The sequence below is a fragment of the Bombus pyrosoma genome, linkage group LG12 (assembly GCF_014825855.1).
Source record: "Bombus pyrosoma isolate SC7728 linkage group LG12, ASM1482585v1, whole genome shotgun sequence".
In the NCBI taxonomy this organism is placed as follows: domain Eukaryota; kingdom Metazoa; phylum Arthropoda; class Insecta; order Hymenoptera; family Apidae; genus Bombus; species Bombus pyrosoma.
The window spans coordinates 10,740,297-10,760,228 of NC_057781.1; the positions used below are offsets into that span (position 1 = coordinate 10,740,297).

Below are 19,932 nucleotides of genomic sequence, written 5' to 3' on the forward strand. Positions count from 1 at the left end.
ATGTATAGCAGAATGAGAAGAAAGCTCATTGACAAATAAAACATTCTATAATCGAGACATTTTAAAATTTATAAATATTTTCTTCCTTTTTCGTAAGTACCTTCTTCCTTATTGTGCAAAGGTGAAAATTTAATTTACATTCATATTTTGCTATAAAAACCAATCAATTTTCTATTCAAACGATAACACATGTATGTAAAAGAAACATGCAAGTTAAGCGTGTAAGATCGACATAAATAAATAATAATTTCTTTTGTTACAGATTTCATATTATTTAAGTGAAAAGATTTCTACATACACCTACTTATATGGAATGCATCTAATTGAAATTATCAAAGCGTCAAGGACTCTAGTTTAAAATACATAATCATCCATACCGAAAGGAAATGAATGGAACATCAGGATGAATGAAGTTCCTGGATGTTGTATTAAGATATTTTATCTGCAAAATCGCAAGGGCAAAGGATGCAGATTTACATAATTGTTGCAATATTTATCAGAAAATATTTTATCACAATAGAATTTTTTTTATCAGGTTAGAATAGAAATAGCTTCTTGGTATACTCTCCTCTATGAGTATAAAATTCACGACAGCCGTTTTTCTCGCCTATTGTAAAAAGAGGAAGGCTGGATGTCACATCGAAAGCCTAACTTTCAAGTTTGGCTTCGATCACATCGTTAAAATGTTACGTCTACTGATACTGTAAGTAAGAATTTACATTGAAAATTCTTTGATTAAGTAACTTTGACTATAATCATTTATAGTTATATTTATAATAATTTAGTAATTAGTACAATTTAATAGTATTGTAATTTGTTATATTAATTTTGCAAATGCTTCCAGAGTGTCCCTGTGCGTCGTTATAAACGCCGGTCTAAAACTCGATGATCTGCTGAAATATCCTCGCAGTTTACAACGTTTGTTTGAACCTAAGGCTGCTGTTGAAGCGAAGAAAGATGAACGTGAGATATGTAAGACCGAAGAATGCAAGCTGATTGGTAAGCAATAGATATGTGGGAAATAAAATTTTGTTCTCAGTTTGAAAATGAAACGTAGCCTTTCTAAAATTTCTATTAAAAAATATTTTTATCATATAACGCAGGAACAAAAAAAATTTTTAGTTCTCCGCAATCTTGATTCGAATGCCTCTTTAATAATATTAATACAATGATCGATCATTTTTTCAATCGTCAATTGTAAAATAAAATTTCGTAATTTTACGCTTATTATCTTCTAATTTCTATTTCATGTGAAGCGAATAATAATTTATATATCGCTTGTAAGTTGGAAACGATTAATTGCCAAATTGTTTGCCTTCGCGACACAGCACAATTGATCAAGGGCAGTATGGACGTGTCCGTAGACCCATGTGAAGATTTTTATGAGTACGCTTGTGGTAACTGGTCGAAAATCAATCCTATTCCTGAAAATAAGACCTCCTGGAGCTTATGGAAAATGGTAGCCGAGAAAGTCAAGCAACAATCTGAAAGTTAGTGTGTCCATGTTATACATACCCTTAAATATTGATTCATTTTACCATTTTAGTAGCTCTCGTTTTATGCCTACAGTATTAGCATTACACTAAATTATCACATTATAACAGCTTCACAGAGAAATAAAAATTTACAAAAACAACATTGTACTTTAACGTTTTATCGTCTTCTCAGATATAATTTCCACTAAACCGAAACCTGACGATCTGTACGCGGTGAGACTTTCTAAGAAGTGGTATTACAGCTGTATGAATACAGGTACGTTCTCAACGTCTCATTATGTATTTAAAGAGAAATATAGTAGTAACGATCGATATAATCTATTTATAAATCATTATATCGTATTAAATCAATAAATTTTATTATAAAATTTAATTATAAATTGATATATTTAGCTTTCTATAAGCTAAACTAACCAACTTCTTTCTTCAAGGCCGTTGGGCCGAAAAATAAAATATAATAGAGAAATGAAATAATAATCGGTATAATTATATATAAAGATTATATAAACAGAGATAAATCGGATGTAAATTAATAATAATAACAATAATAAATGTTTTACAGATGCCATAGAAAAAAGAGGAGTGGAACCACTGTTGTCAACCCTATGGAGACACGGAGGATGGCCACTTATCATGGAAGAGGGGGAGTGGGATGAGGATATATACAACTGGCAAATAGTCGATGACCAATTTACTCGTATATTAGGATATAACGCATTTCACGATTTATATTATGTCCCACTATCAACTGAAGAAGACGTACCTACTGATTATACGATAATTGTACGATTATAATTCACAAAAATCTATTCTACTGCGATCGAGGACAAACATTTATATATTGGCTATGATAAATATTATTTTTCGATATTTCAGATTATGTTACCTCATTTACCGGAGGGTGCATATAGGCTTGTTACAGATGAGAAAATATTGAATTTAGACAGCAGCGATGAAAATAACGAAAGTGGAGAAGGTAGCCAGGAGAAAGGAAGCAGGGAAAGAGCAGAACAAAAGCAGCATGAGGAGAATGACGAAGAAGATGAAGAGGAGAACGAATCAGAGGACGACTGGAACACTGTAGAAGAAGATGAAGAAGGAGAGACGAGGAAGAAGAAAATGATCGCTAGAAAATACCAGAGAAAATTAGGTCACGCTAAGAAGGGGCATAATAAGAAAAAAGTTATGCAGAATATTATTGGTAAAAAGAAAAGGACGAGAAGAACTAAAAGGAATGTTATAAGCGAGAAACCTCTTCATAGACTATTGCGTAAACTAAAGGCTAATAAATATAATATCAACAATAAGTTCAACAATAATGGACATTTGTCGCGCAATAAGTCGATCACAAAGAAACATAGTATGAAAGATAAAACGATAAGGAAAAATTTACGAAACCACTTAAGTCGCAATAAACATAATAACAAGAAGAAGAAGGTGAAAGAGAACAACGAAGAAGGGAAAGCATTACGCAAGAGGAAAATACACAGAAGGAAGATTACCAAGCAATTAGGGCATAGCAGAAGGATGCATAATAAGAACAAAGCATTGGGAAAACATACCTACGAAGAGAAGATGAAGAAGAAATTGCAGAGGACTGGAACGAAAGCAAAGGTTCATGCCGGTGAAAATCATAAGCACCAGAAAATTACAGGCGCCACAGCGCATCGCGTTGCAAACAAGATGAACGTTTTGAAACACAGGCAAATATCCGACTATACTGAAGATACGTATAACAGTATCGATACCAACGATGACTATAATAATAACAACGACGAATATAACGAATATAGTGCCGAAACTAACGAAGACTATAACGAGGAGGAGAACTACGATGACGACGATGATAACGATGAGAATGACGAAGATGACGACGAAGATAACGACGAGGATGACGAAGATGACGACGAAGATAACGACGAGGATGACGAAGATGACGACAGTGATGACTATGATAATAATTACGAGTATAAAGAAGAAGACATCGAAGAGCAAAGACAAACATATCGAGATTATATATTAAATGTATCTTTGATACTTTCTAAGGGAAGAGGAATTGAAATACCGAAGGAACAAATGGTGAAAGATGTCGAAGATCTCGTAAACTTTATCGTTAATTTGACAGAAGTAAGTAATCTATTGTTTTTACGTATTCTACGTTAGTTCGTGACTAGACTGCGAATTTTATGCGAATATGGGAAATTCTAAGATAGAAAATACCATAGAATACGTATAACGTGCAAAAATACATTTATCTATAAATATATAAAATATTTCAGGCATAGTACTCGTAATATTTAATAAATAAAGCAAATTATTTACATAGATTTTAATCTTTCAACTATGTTCGGGAAGATATGAATTTGCATGAATATAATATAAATATTTCTTAATAACGATATTTATTTATTTCAGATCGTACCTGCCGTTGAGGATGACGATAATCAGATCGAGAATATAACGCTTAAAGAATTGCAAGAATACTACGAAGATTTAGGTCCCATTTCGCGTACTAACAGAGTAACAAATTTTATTTATTTTATATTCTACTTAAATAAGATTCGCGGATATTGAAATGAAAATTTATATAATTTACGAATATCTAGATAAATTGGATAAGAAAAATACAAAAAATATTTTCCGAGGCTGGATTGGAGCTTGATAACGACGTAGAAGTTCTTGTACCGTATCCCAAATATATGAAACAACTTCATACCTTGCTCGCAAAAACTCCAGAAAGAGTACTTGGTAAATTGATCGATATTAAAGATATTTTCATTCTAATCGAATTAAAATATTAAATTCATTCGTTTGTTGCAGTTAACTATATTCATTGGCTCTTCATTAGTAAGATAATGGTAGCTGGACCATCAGAACTAACAGAATTGTATGAACAATGGACCGCAGACTGGTTATATTCCACAAGGTTTGTATAATAACACGATCCGTTGAAAATTGTTAAAATTACACGTTACTTTAATTTTCATTTCCACAGAGAGGAGATGTGCATGAAAATCGCGCCACTGGGTAAACTAGCAGGATACGAATACATTAAACGATATCTGCCAGAAGACGTAGCAAAAATGGTAATAATTTTAATTACGCACCTTCCTACCTTACGAAGATAAAAAATATTTTCAACCTTTGATATTCATTAACATCCAAAGGCCAAAGACATGATCGATGACATACAAAAGGAAATCGAATATCAGATCGAAGCGTCGAACTGGATGGACGATGATACTAAACATTTTGTTTTGGACAAATTAGTGCACATGAAGAACTGGGTTGGCTATCCAAGATGGCTCCAAAACTCTACACTCGTAAAACGCTACTTCCGAGGGGTAATTTTATTTTCAAGAATAATCAATGATAGTAACTCAAGCATGTAACAGGGATTTATAGTCTTGAAATTAATTATTACGTTAATCGTAACTTTAAATTAAATCTACTAGAAATTTAATATTCGTTAAGGTAACCTGTATATGTATATATATTATAGTTAACCTTTCATGGTAATGAATCGCGTTTCATATTTTTAAAGTTCACAGTCGGTACTTCATTCTACGAGAACTTCCTCAACTATGCGAGATACTCTAGATGGAAACACTTACGACGATTGGTAGATAACGATAGCGATATGTAAGGTTTCATTTTAAAATAACTAACTTAAAAAGTAACTTAAATATCCGTATTTATGTTAATCGATGTCATACATATTTATGCATGATATACAAGGTATATATCCACATGTATACATCTGCGTGTATATTTATGTATATATATATATACCTGTATAACTTTGTAGTTACGAGATGGATCCCCTGGAATTGAATGCTTTCTTCATACCAAACGATAATTCTATATGTACGTATTTCAAAACATATTTTACAAATATAAAATTATAGAATTATGATACGATTAATTATATTTTTCTTGATCAAATACGAAGAATGGTATAACAGACTATATTCTTTCAATACAGCAATCACGGCGGCAGATTTGCAAAATCCACTGTTTGCTCAAAATCGACCTTGGTAAATAACGAATTTTTCAATATTTACATACATATGCCGTATTGAAGATATTTAATTATAAATATAATTATTATCATCGAATGTAAAATTGACTCTTCAGGTATGTGAATTTCGGTATTATTGGTCTCGTCATGGCTCATGAAGTAAATCACGGATTCGATGATGAAGGTGAATTATTATGAGAATATTACAACTTGACAAATAATGAACAAGACTTAATGAATCAATTGAAATTAGGTCATCTTTATGACGAAAAAGGAAATCAAGTGGAATGGCTAACTGCAATGGCAGACGCTTATGATAAGAGAGCAATATGCTTCGTGAACCAATACGATGGTTATAGTATCATCAAAGGAGAAAATTACACAGTCAAGGTTCTTGACGTTAATTCTAACTCTACAGATATATCGTAACTTATTTTTATACAGGAATTTAAAGTATTTCTGATTTTATATAAACATTTTTTTAGCTTTATCTCTACTTTTATACGAAAATAGTATAATCAGCAAAAATTATATGAAATTAGTATATTTTATTTTAACTCGATATTGCTTCAAACAGAAAAGAAAGTAAACAATTAACTTTTTAAATTTGTAAACACCTAATTTATTCCGTTAAATGATTTAAGCTAATGAAATAAATTCGCCGTAATTTAAAGTTCATCTATACCCTGTAATTTAAGATAGAACGAATTATTATCCGAGCTAAAAATTACAACTTAGTCTATGGCAAATGTTAATTATTCTAAATATTTCAGAATTATGGTAACAAAACCGCAGGTGAAAATATTGCGGATTCGATGGGCCTGCACGCTGTATTCGGTGCTTATAAACGAAGGGAACGAGAATGTGTAAATACGGACCCTGCTCTACCAGGACTAGAACAATTTAGCAACGACCAACTTTTCTTCTTGTCGTTCGCAAACGTAAGTTTTTGTGACACTTCTTCGATTAAGATATCAATTCTTCAAATTTAAAATTAATTTAAGAAACTTAAATATACGCAGCCTTCTATATAAATTCAGTAAGGATTGTCTTTTTACGTGACATATTATTTTTTAGGAGAAATAAGATTATTTCTCTTTCTCTTTTGATAATATTTGTTAATTTATTTTCAAAATTATTAGACATGAATGCGACATTTAAACAGAGATAGTAAAATTTGTGCTATTGTGTAACTTAAACATTAAAAATTTTACTTACAGTTATGGTGCGAAACAGCAAACAAAGAAGAAATAATATCCGACAGCAAATATGACGTGCATAGTACGGCACGTTTAAGAGTTATTGGTCCGGCGTCAAATTCAGAAGATTTCGCCAAAGCTTTCAACTGTCCAGTAGGTAGTCCTATGAATCCTGAGAACAAATGTAACATATGGGAATAATTAAAAATTTTCGAAACTTTGATAGATTTTCACTTAGAGTTTCTATAATATAAATATAGCTTACGATTTGCAACTTACTTTCATAGTATAAGTTTAATTCACAATTACCTACTTCTGAATAATCCTTGTAATTACCTTACTTTAATTCTGTTCAATGGATATTATGAATTAAAAGCTAGTAATTTATATATTTCGATAATTCATACGATAAATTCTAATTATATTAAATTCAGATTAACATTAGTTTATAAATATACTTTACAACATACTCGTGACAAACATCTACTATTTTTTCACATCAATGGAATACACGATACATTCTAGACTATAATTTTTTTTTTATCATTCACCATATCAGTAAAGCAGTCCTCTCTCAATGACAGACTTTTCAGTCCATCTATTGAATTTAACCTTAGCGTTTCTTTTTTTTTTTTGTACCATCGCCTTTCTATAAAACTCAATTACTTTTTATCGTATATCGCCTTGAACTCCATATTACACGAAAGAACAAAGATGTTACATTAAGGCACCAAGGTAGCCTTCGACGTTGCGCGCTTTACGAGAAGCGAAATGCAATGACTGCGAACGATCACGCAGACAAAATTAACTATAATATCTGATTTATACACGTTAGCGACGGTTAACGTAATTTGAAGTATAAGAATCTTCGTTCAAGCTGTTGCTCAATGCAAGATTGTAGAGATTAACCTTTGCATTGGAAACGTTACTTTGTTTAGTATGATATATAAGAAAGGAATATTGAGTGATTTTTTAAGTACAACGATCATCAATGGAACAAACGAAAAGAAATTCATAAAGAAATTTTTGTCCTTTCGTCGTCTTTTTCGCGAATAAATTTTTTCAAATAACTTTTACAGACTTCTAGAGCGTTTAACTTCTCGTCCATATCTTTCGAGTAAATTTTATAAAGTCCATAACAAACAATAACGAAACTATCGATATTATATCCCATAAACGAAACGGGCAATGTTGAACGTTTCAGCTAGGTTTTAAAATTTCTTGTCAATCCTTCGTTGAAGCGAATTCAAGCTGTTTTTTCTCAATTATCTTTAATACCTAACCAGTATGCAATGTGCAGTATTTGTTCAAACATTTTATTACTGAATAAGAATTCGCAATTAAAGCGTTATCAACTTTGCAACAAAAAGAGAAGAACAATAATAATTATTTTGAAATACTAACAAACACGCTAACAAAAGACTATCGAAAAACCGAACCGAAATTGTTATCGCGAAGAGCGCAAGGGCCGTTGGTGCATAACGATGCGTTAACCGGCAATAAGTCATCCGCGTTATATCAAAAGTGTAAGCGCCTAACCGCATTGCATCGTTAACAGCGCAAGTGTTGCAATTCGGCGAGACAGTTGTAGATCGATGTAGGGACAGTAAATTAGATCAGGCAAAAGAACATTACCTAACTGTAGCACGAGCGCTCATCTTCAGACACAGGCCTCCAATACTTTCACAGATCAAATAGAAGTGGTGAAACTCCTCGATTATACCGGTGCATCGAATGGGTATATATCGCATTTGCTTCAGCCAGAGAAAGCACGCTCTGATTCATCGGAATAAATGGCCACAGTTTAGAGCGGATGCATCCCATTATAACGTGCACATCCACTGATAAATTATCACTTTCGCTCGATCGATCGTGATATCCTGATAACGTGTTTTGAATTGCTAAATTTGCAAACGTGCGGTCGGGCCTTTTAACAGTCGTGGTCATGTCGAGATGAATTCTTTTTCTACTTGTTGCATAAGTAACCGACGAGGTTGCATAAATAACGTGAACAGGGGTTGAATTATTTGAGAACGACACGAATCGTCCGTGTTACGAGCTACAAGTACATCGAAGTATGCATGTATAAGGTGTCCCAAACTTTTGACTAAAACGACAGAATAGCAATAGCTGGAAAAGATCGGTAATAATTTTATTCGCGTCTACGTATCTTACAAGAAATATTTTTAATATGCGTTAATGTCCCTTAAGTAATGTTACACGTTACATTGAAATACACGTAATGCCGCAATCTTTTCCAGCGAAACTTTATCAGTACTCTGTATGATGTAGAAATAAATAAAATAGCTAGTGAATGTTATTGTACAAACGGAAGTTATTGGAAGCTTCATTAGGATGTTAAAATAAAAATTCAATGGGAATGGTGAAAGATTAGGCTGCTACGATGCAAGAAGATTGACAACCGAATTACTAGTTGTTCATACTTTGTTTCATAACGTTTATCCTTCCTGTCAATAGGAGACTGACAGCGGTACAAAATTGAATTTATTACTCTACGAAGCTCATTTTTTTGTTTCATTCGCATGATCTGTATCATCGATTCTTAGTATTCACCATATATGTATCGAGATTTGTACGATATACTTTCTATATCTGACTCCTTTTCCGTCTCTATTGGCTAGCTTAAATTCTATCTGTTTTCACTCTCCCTTTTGTTCCTTGACTCTCTCTCTCTCTCTCTCTCTCTCTCTCTCTCTCTCTCGTATGCATTTATTAACCATACTTTAACCACACTTAATTTCCTTCGAAGGAGTTTAAACCCATCTACTTTTCTATTCTTTTACGTTTTAACCATTTCTTCCCCTCTTTTAAATTTTCTGCTTTTTCCCCTATTTCGCAATTTTAATAGCTTTAGGTTCGTTCCTTAAAAATGAATCTTCGAATACTGTTTCGACTACAGCTTAGCGATTATCGATCCTTTATTGAATCGCCGTAAGCAAAGTACGCCTTTCAAGGACGAAAGAGAAGTACCGCGTTCTACATGGCAACATGAAAAACATTTGTGTTCCTGTTAAACTACTTTCATACCTGTCTCTTCTCATCTTCACACATTGCACACTCTCCTCTTCTCTTATTTCTATCGTTTTAGTATTCTACTCTTTACATCATTTCCCATCCTTTGTTCTCTGTTTCTTTTCGTTTCTTCGGTCTTCCGCGTTCCCGCTTTCATCTTTCACCTCTTCTCCGAATTTCTCTATTTCTCATTCACAAATATCTGAAATAATTAAAATGTTCCAATTATCACGTTTGTCTTAATCTTTCAACGGCAAGTTATTTTCAACGATTAATCGTTGCTACTCTATTCACGTACAAACTAGATACGAAGATTGAAAATTATGAGTGAAAATTTCAGATCCGTCAGAAGATGAAAACGCGATGGAATAAATACTTCTCGCGAGGAGATTCATCGCGGCGAGGTTAAAAGTAGGAAAATCATAAACCGTTCAAAAGATAGACGCGATTACGGAAATCGCGTGTGCGGAGAAAATCGTATGCTAGGACGTGATTTAATAAACACGAAGGATAAAACGTTTGAGGTTCGCGCAAGAAGGTCGCGAAAGAACAATCGGGCCTCATAAAAGTGCAAAAGTTGCACGCGTACGCAAGCCGGAGCAATCGCTTTACGTAACAGTTATCTCCGAAACTAATTTGCTATGTTTCCCCGTTGACGCGCCGCTGTCCAGAGATAATCATCGGAAAAACTATCAAGCGAGTTCCTCGAGTTAATTTAGCCGTTCGTGACTTCATTTATCCTTGCTCGTTTATCCTTTTTTTTCTTCGATCACGATAAGCATTAATCTTCTTCTTTCTCTTTCTTTACCACGTGCAACGTGTCCATAATATCAAGTCTGTTGCGATCCTGGAATTTTTATATTTCAATTCTTTGCTCGTTTTAACAAACAGAGAACATACGTACCGTTCTAAGAAGATGTTTAACATAAAATTAGAAGGAGAAATGGTGCATGCCAATAGGGATATTTTTTACGTCCTTAATTAAGATAGAACAAGTTACCTTTTGACGTTAGTAAGATACGATCTATGACATTGTACACGGAAGACGAATGTGTCCGTCGAATTGGCTCGGTAACAATTAACTCGATGGCGATTGAATACCGAGCTGTTCCTCAAAGTGTTTGCGATATTCTCCTATCCTCTTCAAAAATTGATCCGCTTCGCTGCGAAGATAGACGCCTCCATAGTCCACTTAGCCTGCCTATCGAACTCGAAGGAAATTTCGAGCGATACATCAACGCCAGCGTAGCGTCCGCTTTATCAAGCATAGAACAGTTCGCCTCTGATCATTTATTAAATCTGAGCAGTCCGTGGCACCGCGTTGCGCGATGCGATTTATGCACGAAGAAGATTCCTCGAGTCTCGCAACGTGCCGCCGCGGCGAAACCGTGGCCGATGTATAATAAAACGGACACGACGCGATACAATCGAAACTGTTCTAGACCGATTAAGACGAATTTCAGGATTCGCGAACACCATAAATCTCCGATCGTAAAAATCCTAGGTACCCGCCGCGCTATCTCACTCGTATACGATGAGGTGCTGATACAATAAACCTGTGACGCAATCTTGCATAATGTATCCCTATCTTAACCAACATCCCACGTTGCCACCACCTGTATTCAGCACGAGTTCACTGATTGCACAAACTTTCTGCATCCAGGATACGAGCGTGTGTACACGTTGGACAGTTGAATCCGTGTGTCTGCGTGCCCCACTAATGTACCAACGCGACATTTTTCGGGATAATTGAAGCAGTCGCGTTTAATTACCCGCCGGTATTAATGCGTCCTGATCGAATTGACCGAACCGCAAGAGCGAATCGTTCAACTGTTTCTCACGATTAACGCAACGTTCGTTGATATTTAAAGATCGATATTTTCGATAAACGTATTTAATTAGTCCGTATGAGACACGAACTTCTATCTTTGATTTCTCCAAATTTCGTTTCTGTTAAATGTAAGATAAAATTTACATCGAGGAAATGATAAATTTGTAAGTATACCGTTTGAATGGGCTCACGTTTATGCAACGATGAAAAGCGATTTGTATAATTTGATCGCTATCGATTTATTATCTTCGTCCCTTCTATCCGTGTGTCCATAACAACATGCTAAAGGATATAGTTAAGATGCATGAATTCCAGCCGATCAGGATTCACGTATGTGCATCTTAAGCGGCGATCTTCTTAAACCCTTCGTGTTTCAATGACGTGCGCTTCGTAAAAACGTATGAGAAAGTCTGGCTGGCAGAAAGCATGTTGTTGCCTTAACCGCATGAGACATAATAGGTTTAATTGCCATCTCTCCTTTTCAAGTCCTCCCTACATGAATTACGCGATCTAACTTTTTATAGAATCTTTCGGTATCGTCTAGTGCACATAGATGGTACACGTTTCTTGCTTTTTTTCGTCAAACGTAAAGAACCTAACCCGAATCTATTCCTTCGTGAAAAATGTCAGATAGTAAAGGTCTCGACAAACCTGTTCATCACGAAGAAAAAGCTTGTACAACATCGATGTAACCGTGTATTAACTTCACGTTGTGACTGAAACATCAAAGTTAGGACCAAAATTAATTTTATCGAAAAAGAATGTAATTTAGCATGTAACAATGATCTCAAGTGAAATTTGAAGAACGAATCTTTAAACGACGTGCAATTAAACTTTTAGCCAACCATATTTGTTAATGTTAAGATTGTTCTTCTGTTGTTACGTTCGTCACGATTAATTTTATCTTTGCAATAAACCTGATCTTCCGTTAACTATCCGCTCATCAGTGCAGTACGGTAAAAAAAGAGTAACGGTGAAGCGTACGCGGGCGTTAATGGACCACGTTATGGCAACGCGTATTAAAGGATTGTGAAATCGAAAGTACGAGGAAAGTATATTACGCTATATAAAAATTGGTCTGCATTAAACCCATGACATTCGGTATCGAATGCTACTTATCGCTTGCGAAATTAAACGGATGACCACGGCAGTACAATCAGAGCAAGAGATGTTCGACAAAAACATTCCTGAAATATTCGACCCATCGTATTTCGTAATCAATTAAATTCTCATCTTACTCTCGAAGCAAAAAAAGAGTTAAGTAAGTTAGTCAAGTTACAGAACCGCTTTACGTGTTGAGAAATTACGCGAGAGTTTACGTTAGTAATAATACCAATTTCACGACAGCGAGAATCACTATATTCGGGTATTTTTTAAATTACGCCTTTTTGCGATTAATATTTTACAATATTAACATAATAGCAGGTATATTAGAGTACACCAAGTATATCATTAGTCTGGGTATAATATTACCGTATACTATATATACCTGATACGTTGCAAATGCGTATGTCGCTCGAGCGCTCCATCCCGTTTAATCGAAGCGCAAATCACGTGTCGCAGAGTTGCACCCCAAGCTCGGGACCCTGGTTCGCGCATCGACGCTCGAAAAAGATTCGAATTTGCCGCCTAATTAATCAGCGACCAGAAGCGTTCTATTAATCATCGTTTCGTAGCGCGTTAAACAACGTTCTGACTTCTAATTAGATAGTTACCTCCGTAATTAGTACATTCGCTTAACATTGCCTAATGTCTCATTCGCCTGACTTGTTCTTCGATGGAAGAATCGCATCAGACATCGAACAATTTCGTGAAAGTTTCCGATGCGATGAGACGAGAGCAGTATTAATCAAGCCTTGGTTAACGAAGACGAGCGGTCGAAGTTGCCATCCTTAGAAGGTCCGTATCCTTACGAAGTCCTGCATCCTTCTTCGTTTCTGCCGCTCTAGCCACCCGACAGAGAGGCGAGAGCACGAGAAGACCGATGCTCCAAGTTAATGATGCGCCGCATTGCGTTACAATATAGGATTCGTAACCCGTGAAATATGGAACGAATCCGTACTCTAGGTGGTTGCTACGGTCCCACTCTTCTTCACTCACCATCACTACCGTCACCGACTGATTCAACACCACCGTGACACAGTTACACCGGTGCCTCGCTGTAAATCCTACAACGCTTGCACCAAACCGTGATCTAGAAACACGGATGAATCCCGGGATATATAAAGCGGATTAGAACCAAAGTTTGTCATTCCCTCGACACCATCCAACGGTGGAAGGTGTAGCATAGCCAAAAGGTAAAACCGACGGAAAACGAAAGCCTATCTGGTGAAGCAGTTCGCGTGATCCAGAGACTCGCCTTCTCAAGGATAAACGAGGGAAAAACGGTGGCCAAGTTTATTGTTCCGTCCAGAGGAAAGGCCCACCGACTTCAACATGTCTAAGGTGAGAAAACTTGAATCCAGAAAGAGCAAGAAAATTATATCTGTTGCAACTGATAAGCATCGAGCAGGAAGAAGCGCGCGGCAAGGATTGTTTCGTATGTCAAAATGTCCCGAGCTATTCTGCGACCAAGTTGCTTAACGCGAGAGAATTCTATTCTTCGGAGTTACTATTTGTGTGGCAGAATCCCAGAGACAATAGGAAAATTTTGTTCGCGAATTATCGTATTGATCGACAGACAAAGAATTCAATGATATTTCCGATATATCTTTGATAGATCGTTTGGTAGAGTTTGGTAGAGTTGCGATTCTAGAAATACTAAAAATCCGATACTTAAAGTGGCGATCTAAGAAACACGATAAGATAACAAGATCTACTCAAACTCCTGTCTTTAAAAATTCATGTTTGATTACCAATTTAATTCTCTAATTCCTATCACCGTGTCAGACTAGAGGCAACAACTATCTCTACTTGAACAACATATACAAATGTTAAAACCTTATGCATACAGATTGGATTAGCAGTATTCGTCATAGCCCTTACCCTGGTGCGCTCTGAGCCGCCGGTCAACTCATATTTGCCACCAAACGGCGGTGGTAACGGAGGAGGTGGCGGAGGACCATCCAACACTTACGGCCCGCCTGGTTTCGACGGGCAGAACGGCATCGGAGGAGGCGACAGCGGTCGCAATGGTTTATCAAATAGTTACGGAGTACCTGGCTCGAACGGTGGAAGGAATGGCAATGGCAGAGGAAATGGTTTCGGCGGTGGTCAACCTTCCAGCTCTTACGGTGCACCGTCCAACGGAGGTGGAAACGGAGGTTCAGGTGCCGGAAGACCATCCAGCAGTTACGGAGCACCTGGTGGAGGAAATGGTTTCGGTGGTGGTCAACCTTCCAGCTCTTACGGTGCACCGTCCAATGGACTCGGTGGAAACGGAGGTTCAGGTGCCGGAAGGCCATCCAGCAGCTACGGAGCACCTGGCGGGGGAAATGGTTTCGGTAGTGGTCAGCCTTCTAGTTCTTATGGTGCACCGTCCAATGGGCTCGGTGGAAACGGTGGTCCAGGAGCCGGAAGACCGTCCAGTAGTTACGGAGCACCTGGCGGAGGAAATGGTTTCGGTGGTGGAAGCAACGGAGCTGGCAAGAACGGATTCGGTGGTGCTCCATCGAACAGCTACGGTCCTCCAGAAAACGGGAATGGTTTTGGTGGTGGCAATGGAGCTGGATCTCCATCGGGTCTCTATGGACCTCCTGGAAGAAACGGTGGAAACGGCGGGAACGGTGGAAACGGTGGCAATGGGGGACGGCCATCGAGTAGTTACGGAACGCCCGAGAGAAATGGAGGAAGACCATCGGGTCTTTATGGACCACCAGGTAGAAATGGAAATAACGGCGGCGGAAATGGAGGATATAACGGTGGCAATGGTGGATATCCATCAGGAGGACCGGGTAGTAACGGGGGTGGCAATGGTGGATATCCTTCTGGAGGTCCTGGTGGCAATGATGGCTATCCTTCTGGAGGTCCCGGTGGTAATGGCGGCGGCAACGGTGGTTATCCTTCTGGACCAGGTGGAAATGGTGGCGGTAACGGAGGTTACGGGGAAGATGAAAATAACGTAAGTATGTTTGGTGATAATTACCTATCATGATCAATTATTTCTGATCGTTACAATATATTTTTTATTGTTCGCTGTGAGCAATAAATGAAATTATCCGAGTTAATTACCGGTATAGGAAAACAGCAGCACCGATAAATTTTAGAATCAAATATATATTATTGAAACTAAATACATTTAATTCATAGTAAACGATATAACTACGCAAGATCGAAAATTTAATTGATTTCTCTCACCGTCAAGTATTTCATTTAATTTTTATTGCCTACTAGGAGTCGATACGAATTCTCAATTCTTTCATAGTTTATGACCTATAACTATCTTTATTATATATCTCGATGCTAATTTAGGAACCAGCGAAGTACGAATTCTCTTATGAAGTCAAGGACGAGCAGTCCGGAGCTGATTATGGCCATACGGAAAGCAGAGACGGGGATCGCGCACAGGGAGAATTCAATGTTCTGCTTCCTGATGGCAGAAAACAAATCGTTGAGTACGAAGCTGATCAAGATGGATTTAAACCTCAAATTAGATACGAAGGTGAAGCGAATGGCCAAGGATATGGTTCTGGTGGACCAGGAGGCAATGGTGGAGATAATGGATACCCAAGTGGCGGACCAAACGGGGATGGAGCCGGAGGTAATAATGTTTATCCATCAGGTAGGCCAGGTGATGGGCCTGACTTCATCGATGGTGAATGAAACATACATATATCTGCCCAAGTTCTTCGCTGAAACTACGTTTAAATTTAATTTCATCCGATTTTTAATCATAAATATATGTAATATTTGAATTCTTAACAGGGTATCCATCGGGAAGACCAGGTGGTGACAATGGCGGTTACAGAAACGGAAATAACGGTGGCAACGGTGGCAACGGTGGAAACAATGGAGGATATCCATCCGGAAGTGGTGGCGACGCAGCGGCTAACGGAGGATATCAATACTAAATGTTCATCTAAGCGTAGTAATATATATCGCGTGTATTACAAAAGGGGAATACATAGGGCAACGTTTATCATAACGCATGGGATAGTTTCTGTCTGGAACAGTAAGAATGCAACTGTAATTGTGAGCGATGATAATTTTAGTACGATCGAATTTTGATGTCGATCTTTACTATATTTAATCGTTTTAGGACACTTACAATTGAACGATCATAGAATGAAAAGAATGATCACTCGTTTAACATTGAAAACAGGCAGGTTTTCATATTGCAAGGCTTCGTTTGTTTCAGACGTAGTATCCTTCCTAGTATAAAAGGAATAACTATTCATAGGATAAACATAAAGACCTCAAAGTCAATCCTTAGAAATGAACGATATTGTTAGCTGTTAATCGCACACAACTTCTTGATATATTCATTTATAACGGAATTCACGTGCAATAATACTAACAATATCGTTTAATAAACTTAGCAAACGCAGTGTCATTACTTTTTAAATCAATTTCTCTTTCAGTATATATAATAAGACTCGTAAATGAATTGGTTATCATTATATATACCATTTGCGATTTTATACGTGTGCAATACTCGTCTTCTTCGAAATAACTATATTTTCCTTAACATTTGATGATCTATCTACGATTTTATAACTACCACCAGATGTATACTAATTTTTAACGTTTGTTAAGATATTGTATTTATTACTATTTATCATACTATATATATATATATATATACATATTTTAACGATGTTTAAAATGTAGCTGTAGAAACAAACGTCCGCATAAATAAAAATTGCGGTAGGCCATAATGTGTTCAGTGTTCAGTCTTTCACTTACACCTTTCACGCTATGTAAACGTTATTCTACTACAATTTATATAAATATACATATGTATATATATACATATATATTATATAAATATATATATATATATATACATACATATGTTTGTGTATTATCATTTAAATGATCAGAAAAGAAATGTGTACGCGAAGTAATAATATTAATCATATTTTTATATTAATGAAGCACTTGTTTGTAATGTAATTATCGTATTAGATGCTTATGTACATATAATCTGCTTCTTTCGCATTTATAAATCAAATTCCTAGGCTCCATATGATAGCAAACAAAAGAACAAGTAAATAAAAGTAACGAGTGCTTTGAATATTTGATAAATACCTGTAATTTCAGACGAAGTAGTACATTTCGTCCACAAAATGTTCGCATTCACAAAATATGACAAAATATTCAAAGATGTGATCTGATATAATAAATAATAGATACTTCAAATCTAACGAATCAGTAGTACCATCATCCAAAAACTGATTTCTAAGATGGCGTTTCGCCTCAAATGTAACGAACGTAACATAAGTCAAATAAATATATATCTTCTACATAAACTTTGCATTACACAAAAGAAATATTATACCATAAAATGCAATACGTCAAACATATCTCGTTAGTATACAAACATAACGTAACTGTAATTATTGGAATTTTTGTTCTATGGTATTAATACAGTTCTTGACTAGGGAATGCAAGTTTTAATAGCAACATGTCTGATAACAAGAATTATAAAATGTTTATATTTTACTTATTTCTTACATTTAATTTATACACTTATATACAAAATACTTTATTACTCCCATAACGTATTTTAACTTTTCGACCTAATCGGTCAAAAACGCATAATTTTGTTCTTAAGAGAATTGTTTCTTGATTATACAATAATATATTATTTTTATTTCTATATCTTACGTTTCTAATAAAATAATACGCCTAGGAAATGAAAGAAGCAAGTGTGTTTATAAATATAAAAATGCGATTATTTATTAGTACAAAAAATGGTTGATTACCTATTTGTGCATTTTGAATTTTTAATTATAACCATTTATTACAAGGTATGACCATCAAGAGATTAACATTTGTTTACACTAATAAATTTTAGTAAAAATAATTATTCAACTATCAAGTAACATTTGAATGTATCAAATCAGCTATAGCTTTCTGTCTAAGAGTGTACAATTTTTTCACCCATTTATCAAATCTGGCTTCCTGATCGATCATTATCTAAATAAAAAATATTTGAAAATAAAATGTCTAATATTTATATTGTTCATGCATATAGAGAAAGGAAAAGGTACACTACCGAAGAATGAAAGATACTTTCAGATCCGCAAGGGACTTCAGCCACTGCCGGGATTTGTATAGTATCTGCATTAATATCTATAACAATGTTCTTAAATTTCTTTTCCTTTGTATTAGACGAAAATTGTTTGGGTGTAAAACCTTCAGAATTGATTTCCTCTAACACACCTTCTTTAAAACGTGGTTCAATTGGAAAATCACCTAAAAATAATTTTATGTTAAATTAATATGATTCCTGTAAAATAACATTAGTATAGTATCCTAATTTGTATAACTAAACTTAAAATTTTCCTACCCTTATTTTCTATATAAACAGAAGATAAAACTATTCAATGTTTTTAATACTATAAATTCAGATTAATAACAAAATATTTATAACATGAAAAATAACATATGTAATAAAAATCATACCTTTTATTAAAACATTTTTAGTTTTTTCAGACACAATAGTCTTTACATTAGATTGTGAACTACTTGAACGACTCCCAGATTTTTCTCTTGAAGCTGATCTAGCTTTTCTCTTGGAACAATCTGAAGAACGTGATCTAGAATGATACCTATGTCTTTCTCTTCCTTTTGAATGACTGTTTCTAGAGCTTTTGTAACTTTTTTGGCTATGATCTCTATCTCTCCCTCTGCTTCTGGAATGTGAGCGATGTCTACGCTTTGTTTTTGAGTGTTTGGATGATCTTCGTCTATGAGAAGATGAATCGCTAGAATCTGAACTAGATGATCTGAAATGAAGGATTACATATTAAACTATGTTTTGTAATCAGTTTTATTAATATAAATGTATATATTAATGGAAATTATGATGTTATGCATAAAATTACAATCAAGTAATGTTTTAATATAAACAGGAAATAAATCAAACTAAGTATATCGTATAAGATCTCAAATAATTTAATATTATTTACCTAGATCTCCTACTACGTCTTCGACGATACTTGCTATTATGATCTGAGTCCGATTCACTAGAATATCTTGCCATAACTGACAGCTGCTTCTTTACTTAGATTTAAGTTGTGTCTAATATCACTGCATTGTAACGAATGTAACATATAATACTACAGCGCTATCTATAGGTATAAATTTAAAGACATAAATTATAAATAATTTATAGTGTAGAATTTATAACGAACCAATAAATATCATTCACACATTAATTTTCTGAATAAGTTAAATTATTCAACC

At 35.3% G+C, this 19,932-nt stretch overlaps 3 protein-coding genes and 1 long non-coding RNA gene across 8 annotated transcripts; 2 read left to right on the forward strand and 2 right to left on the reverse strand.

The window, feature by feature from the left end:
• Positions 1 to 541: 541 nt before the first annotated feature.
• Positions 542 to 6,994, forward strand: LOC122573981 (endothelin-converting enzyme 1-like). Its single transcript, XM_043741049.1, has 18 exons — positions 542 to 703; positions 845 to 999; positions 1,329 to 1,490; positions 1,669 to 1,752; positions 2,059 to 2,279; positions 2,373 to 3,623; positions 3,912 to 4,016; positions 4,103 to 4,244; positions 4,317 to 4,422; positions 4,492 to 4,582; positions 4,664 to 4,840; positions 5,041 to 5,138; positions 5,305 to 5,363; positions 5,482 to 5,533; positions 5,634 to 5,701; positions 5,771 to 5,907; positions 6,291 to 6,458; positions 6,738 to 6,994. Exons 1-18 carry the CDS (start codon positions 573 to 575, stop codon positions 6,915 to 6,917), a joined length of 3,387 nt encoding a protein of 1,128 aa, XP_043596984.1. The 5' UTR covers positions 542 to 572; the 3' UTR covers positions 6,918 to 6,994.
• A 2,531-nt stretch (positions 6,995 to 9,525) lies between these two features.
• LOC122573987 lies at positions 9,526 to 13,434 on the reverse strand. Of its 4 annotated transcripts, none has more exons than XR_006318853.1 (5): positions 13,296 to 13,434; positions 13,070 to 13,209; positions 12,232 to 12,296; positions 10,367 to 12,016; positions 9,526 to 9,951 (listed from the first exon to the last, which is right to left on the reverse strand). It is a non-coding gene; the product is annotated as an uncharacterized LOC122573987 (long non-coding RNA). The 4 variants fall into 4 exon arrangements; XR_006318851.1 differs by having other exon boundaries at positions 10,367 to 11,699; positions 11,772 to 12,296; XR_006318852.1 differs by having other exon boundaries at positions 10,367 to 10,596; positions 10,750 to 12,296.
• Positions 13,435 to 13,889: 455 nt separating this feature from the next.
• On the forward strand, positions 13,890 to 16,730 carry LOC122573983 (pro-resilin-like). The gene is made up of 4 exons (XM_043741053.1): positions 13,890 to 14,025; positions 14,534 to 15,640; positions 15,991 to 16,279; positions 16,444 to 16,730. Exons 1-4 carry the CDS (start codon positions 14,017 to 14,019, stop codon positions 16,587 to 16,589), a joined length of 1,551 nt encoding a protein of 516 aa, XP_043596988.1. The 5' UTR covers positions 13,890 to 14,016; the 3' UTR covers positions 16,590 to 16,730.
• Positions 16,731 to 18,148: 1,418 nt separating this feature from the next.
• LOC122573984 (luc7-like protein 3) lies at positions 18,149 to 19,875 on the reverse strand. Of its 2 annotated transcripts, XR_006318849.1 has the most exons (5): positions 19,656 to 19,875; positions 19,150 to 19,472; positions 18,740 to 18,939; positions 18,447 to 18,660; positions 18,149 to 18,369 (listed from the first exon to the last, which is right to left on the reverse strand). XR_006318849.1 is itself a non-coding variant. In XM_043741054.1 (4 exons), exons 1-4 carry the CDS (start codon positions 19,727 to 19,729, stop codon positions 18,559 to 18,561), a joined length of 699 nt encoding a protein of 232 aa, XP_043596989.1. In that variant the 5' UTR covers positions 19,730 to 19,875; the 3' UTR covers positions 18,149 to 18,558. The 2 variants fall into 2 exon arrangements, 1 of the variants encoding a protein (XP_043596989.1); XM_043741054.1 differs by having other exon boundaries at positions 18,149 to 18,660.
• Positions 19,876 to 19,932: the final 57 nt, after the last annotated feature.

Coding starts and splice junctions, on each gene's coding strand:
- LOC122573981 (XM_043741049.1), top strand. CDS start 573: ATGAGTATAAAATTCACGACAGCCGTTTTTCTCGCCTATTGTAAAAAG. Junction 3,624..3,911: donor TTATCGTTAATTTGACAGAA/GTAAGTAATCTA, acceptor TATTTATTTCAG/ATCGTACCTGCCGTTGAGGA. Junction 4,583..4,663: donor CAGAAGACGTAGCAAAAATG/GTAATAATTTTA, acceptor TAACATCCAAAG/GCCAAAGACATGATCGATGA.
- LOC122573983 (XM_043741053.1), top strand. Junction 15,641..15,990: donor ACGGGGAAGATGAAAATAAC/GTAAGTATGTTT, acceptor ATGCTAATTTAG/GAACCAGCGAAGTACGAATT. Junction 16,280..16,443: donor AAACGGGGATGGAGCCGGAG/GTAATAATGTTT, acceptor AATTCTTAACAG/GGTATCCATCGGGAAGACCA.
- LOC122573984 (XM_043741054.1), bottom strand. CDS start 19,729: ATGGCAAGATATTCTAGTGAATCGGACTCAGATCATAATAGCAAGTAT. Junction 19,473..19,655: donor AGACGTAGTAGGAGATCTAG/GTAAATAATATT, acceptor CCTTCATTTCAG/ATCATCTAGTTCAGATTCTA. Junction 18,940..19,149: donor TAAAAATGTTTTAATAAAAG/GTATGATTTTTA, acceptor AATTATTTTTAG/GTGATTTTCCAATTGAACCA.